This window comes from Frankliniella occidentalis, unplaced genomic scaffold, assembly GCF_000697945.3.
Source record: "Frankliniella occidentalis isolate FOCC.00 unplaced genomic scaffold, Focc_3.1 Scaffold624, whole genome shotgun sequence".
NCBI classification, from domain to species: Eukaryota; Metazoa; Arthropoda; class Insecta; order Thysanoptera; family Thripidae; genus Frankliniella; species Frankliniella occidentalis.
This window is the reverse complement of record NW_026267739.1, coordinates 55,043-59,268: the sequence shown is the minus strand read 5'-3', so window position 1 is coordinate 59,268 and position 4,226 is coordinate 55,043. Positions and strand designations below refer to the sequence as shown.

At 48.9% G+C, this 4,226-nt stretch overlaps 1 protein-coding gene across 1 annotated transcript in view; it reads left to right on the top strand.

The window, feature by feature from the left end:
- The first annotated feature begins 2,685 nt into the window (after positions 1–2,685).
- Positions 2,686–4,226, top strand: part of LOC113206768 (pupal cuticle protein 20-like) — a 33,200-nt gene continuing 31,659 nt past the window's right edge. Inside the window, exon 1 of the mRNA XM_026422999.2 lies at positions 2,686–2,786. Within this exon, the coding sequence (XP_026278784.1) occupies positions 2,778–2,786 (9 nt within the window). The 5' untranslated portion in view covers positions 2,686–2,777. The remainder of the gene's footprint in view (positions 2,787–4,226) is intronic.

Below are 4,226 nucleotides of genomic sequence, written 5' to 3'. Positions count from 1 at the left end.
GGGGGGCAGCTAGAGGGGAAAATGAGCGGCGCTTAGGGTTCTTACCGGGCGGAGTCATGGCGCCTGTAATGCCCTAAGTGCTCCACTTGTGCCGCTGCCCCCTGGCGATACCTCCAGTCAAGGCTCGCGGGACCGTGGCCTTCGCGCGGGCGCGCGGGTCGCGGTGCGCGGGGTCCTCCGGCTACTACCTGCGCGGGCCCTACTCGTCGTCCGCCTCGCTGTACCGGAGCCTCTCGCACCTCCCGCCGCACCGAGCGTCACCCGCTATGTACCAAGTCCAAGTCGCGCGCGGTGCAAGGCGCAACCAGTCGGCCGGTAGGGAAACTCTCACGGCCCACCCGCGCCGCACTCCTGTCCTGTCACTGGGCCCCCGCGCCACCACGGCTTGAAATACTGCGGGGGGATCGTCGGGAGAAAGAAGGAAAAAACTAACTCGAGGCAGAGAAGCGATTGATACTGGGATTCACAAGAAAATGGTGAAGTGGGTGAGTGGGGGGGATATAGCACGCGGTAAAATGTCAGTCGGATTGATGAGCAGCATCTTATGTTACTTCACACGCTTCAGTACGATCGTTATTTTTTTTCTCGTTTGAAGTTTTCTGTTGGGGTCAGTGTGTCATCGTTCCGTTGGTCTCATTGATATTTTCTGATGCAGCGCATTTTCGCACTACATATTCCAATTTCCCTCGCGCACACATGAAACCCAAGAGCACACCGTGCACACTCGAAAAAGTAAAGGTGTGAACGTTCTTTGGAATTTGGCCTCTGTCTGTACCCACAAGTGTATACGAATGAAAATTTACACACTTTCAAGTGTGCGACATCCCCCACACACTTGTGTGTTTTCTGTGCACGATTTGTCCCCGTCCGGTCGTCGGTAGTGCCCGGCGGCCGCCCACACGCCGCGGCCCCCTGATCGCATCTTGTCGTCTGCTATTATAACGCTGGCGTTAACCCATAAATCTCGCCTTTACGACACTTCAGATTCGGGTGCAGCGGCAGCATCCTCTGACCTTGACATTTTGGTTCACGCCGCGCGCACACATGTGCGTACGCGAGGGCCACTGAACCACTTTCTTATTATTCTTCTCATCGGCATACACGCGGCGCCTCTGACCGGCTCCCGTTGTGAAAGCGCGCGCGCTCGCGGCCGGTGATCGCCCGCGCCTTTGACAGGTCCGCTTGTACGTGTGAACCAATCGCATTCATGAACCGCTGCTGCAGCCAGCGGGGGGCCGCGGCGGTCCCCATCACCCATCATCATCGCCAGAACCGTCACAACAACCGTTTGCCAAAGCCGTGACCACGCTCCACTGCGATATTCACGTTAAATACTCAATTAGTTCTACCACTGTACACTGAAAAAAGAAGCTTGCAACTAGCTAGTAGTGTTCAACTCCATAGTGCACGCTTTTGGTTGTTGGACTGGATATTTGAATACTTAAAAGTCTTGAATAGTAAATTTGAACACTTAAAATTGCCCAAAACTCCATTGTCTCTACGAAAATTTAACACTACTAAGTGCAAAATTTTACTGAAGAACACTTTTTAGTATTCAATTGTCCAGTAAAACACTTAAAAGTGTGCAACGAAGTGATGAGCACTTGCATGTGCACGCCAGTTTCAAACTTCATCTAGTTTAGGCAAGTAATTTACAGACAGACATTTTGTGTGTCTTGAAATATTGAAGATGCAGCCATCATTGGTTGATAATGATTGGCTCTAGCTTAGTTACGTTTACAACGATGTCCACGACCAGCCACAAAAGTGCCCATGGTCACATTGAGAGCATTCACATACCATCCCACCCCAACAACAAACCCTTGATACCTAAAGGGTAACACTTAACTTTGAACAACTACCAGTGACACGAGGAAACAGTTTACATTGCAATGTCTAGTTTTATTTGATTCCTAATACAAAACTTTAAATTAAATTAAATAAGTGACAATGTCGGCCGTCCGCGCCTGCTTGCGCCAGGCGAGCGTGGACAAAAGATGCGCTAATGACTAATTAAACGGGCCGAAATGCGATTGGCGGGGGGCGGTTGGCGCGGCACTGCGCGTCCTCGAGGCGTCCACACTCGTGCGTATTGTCATGAATGGGGCAGCCTTGGAGAAGCGCGCTGATGAACACCTGTAGTGCCCAGCCCAGGGCCCAGCCCAGCGCACGATGATCCAGCCGCAGGACCTGCCTGGCCCGCGCGGACGCAACTGCTGTACCCGCTAGCTACTGGCCATAGCGCCAATTGTAAACCTAATGAGGAGAACAATTTTGTTCAACGGAGCACAAAGTGTGCCAAAAATGAGCATTATGTTCCATCATTTGGAAATGTGTCTAAAATCTGATAAAACTGCTTGTTTACCTTCTACTAAAGTCACGAGTTGATTTTTGCAGACAATGAATGTTTAAAGTGAGCGAAATAAGTGAAGAGGATGCTATTTCATTGGTTCTCAAGAGTGCTCCGGATGTTTTCCATGACCTTATAGAATACTCGCTGGATCGGAACATCCGCAGGCCACGTGTGTGTGTCCACGTGTGGTATGCTGCTGGTGGTGTGAATGGGCGGGCGTGGCGGGGTGGGGCGGGTGGCCGGGTGGGGCGGCGCGGGTGGGGCGCGGCAGGGCGGCCGAGTGTACCCATCAGGAACTATATAACGACTGCGCGCCGGCCACCGCCGCAGTCCCCTCTCGAACCATTTCTCTGGCAGCGCTCCGCAGCTCTGCTCCGCTCCGCTCTCTGTGTGCCGCAGACAAGGATTAACCCGCAGCACCGCCATGCTCGCAGTAAGTAGTGTGAATCGAAAGTGACTCGACAAGATAAGGTGGTCCGCTTTGGAATGTGACCAGCTTAAGAATTAGCCCGTGATTTCGCTCGTGATTTCGCCCGTCGCGGTTCATATCATCCTCTTAGGACTGTTGTTCCCTATTATTGGTGCTTCTTTGATTCGCTTCAAGTTCAGTGCCTCGTAACGTTCAATAGAAAAAGGTAAAAATTCTATGTTAAATTTAGCAATTAAATTATTATCGGTGTAGGCCTAAAGTTCTTTCACTTAATCAGAAAATAGTTCAAATGAACTAGCCTTTGAATTTTAAACTTTGAAGAGGTTCAGTTTAAAATAACATTTTGACACTTTGTTGTATTCAACAGGTAGTTTTAAAATAATATTTTAGAGTAGGATTTTTTTGGCTGACTTAAGCAATCACTTATGCGAACCAAATCCTAATTATTTCATTGACCAATAAAGGCTTCGCGACTATTTGACAATCTGAAACTCGATAACCTAAGAAAGGATTAAGATAGGACCTGAAAATTTGGTGCCGTTTTGTTATATTGGAAGCTTGAACTGTATTGCATACGAACATCAATGTGAGTTTCTTTAGAGCACCAATTTTCATGTTGCTCGGATTCTTCGAAATGCAGTGAAAAAATTAAGTGTGCAAATGCCTAACACTTGTACGTGTGCAACTGCAAGTTGAATACTTGCAAATGTATAACTTCGTAGTACTTGCAAGTGCGCAACTCTTGATGTGCACTTGCAAGTGTGCAACTCCTCTGTTCGCAATTCCTCCAATCTAAGGAAGTGTTAAACCGAGGATTTGCACACTTCCAACTACACAGCTACCCACAGGAGCACACTTGCAAGTGTACACCTACAGAGCTAACCACTTGCAAGTACTCAACTTGCGGTTGCACACTTATAAGTGTTAAGCCGTTGCACACTTGGTTTATCGGTGTGAATACTTCGTGATATGAAGAGCTAGGCGACTCGCCGGAGTAGCTAGCCTTTGGGTGGGGCAGTCTAGTCTTTGGCAGATGTACGCAGGTGCGTCGCAGCCTATCAGTGTGTCGTGTGATATCGCGGAGCCAGTTACACGGTATATGGTCTGGGGTTCATCTGATCAGTTCACATTAGATGCGCAAAAGGGGCTGGGCTCATGCAAGTGCTGGAGAGGGTGCAGGTGGTCGCTTTTACGGCCACATGGCGAGGACTGACCCAGCGTCGAGAACGTAATGAAAACTTCTTTCCTTGCCTTCCGTCTGAAGACTATGTGAAGAGCTTGTGGCAACCCATATTTTTAAAGGTTGTTCCGTGTGATTTTTTTCTTTGTTTTTTGGTCGGCACTATTTGTGTCACGAAGTAATTATTTATCATTTTCGTAGGTAGGGGTGTGTAGATTAAATATCTGAAAGTCTGAACGGAGTTCTTATCGGGTCCAAGTCCC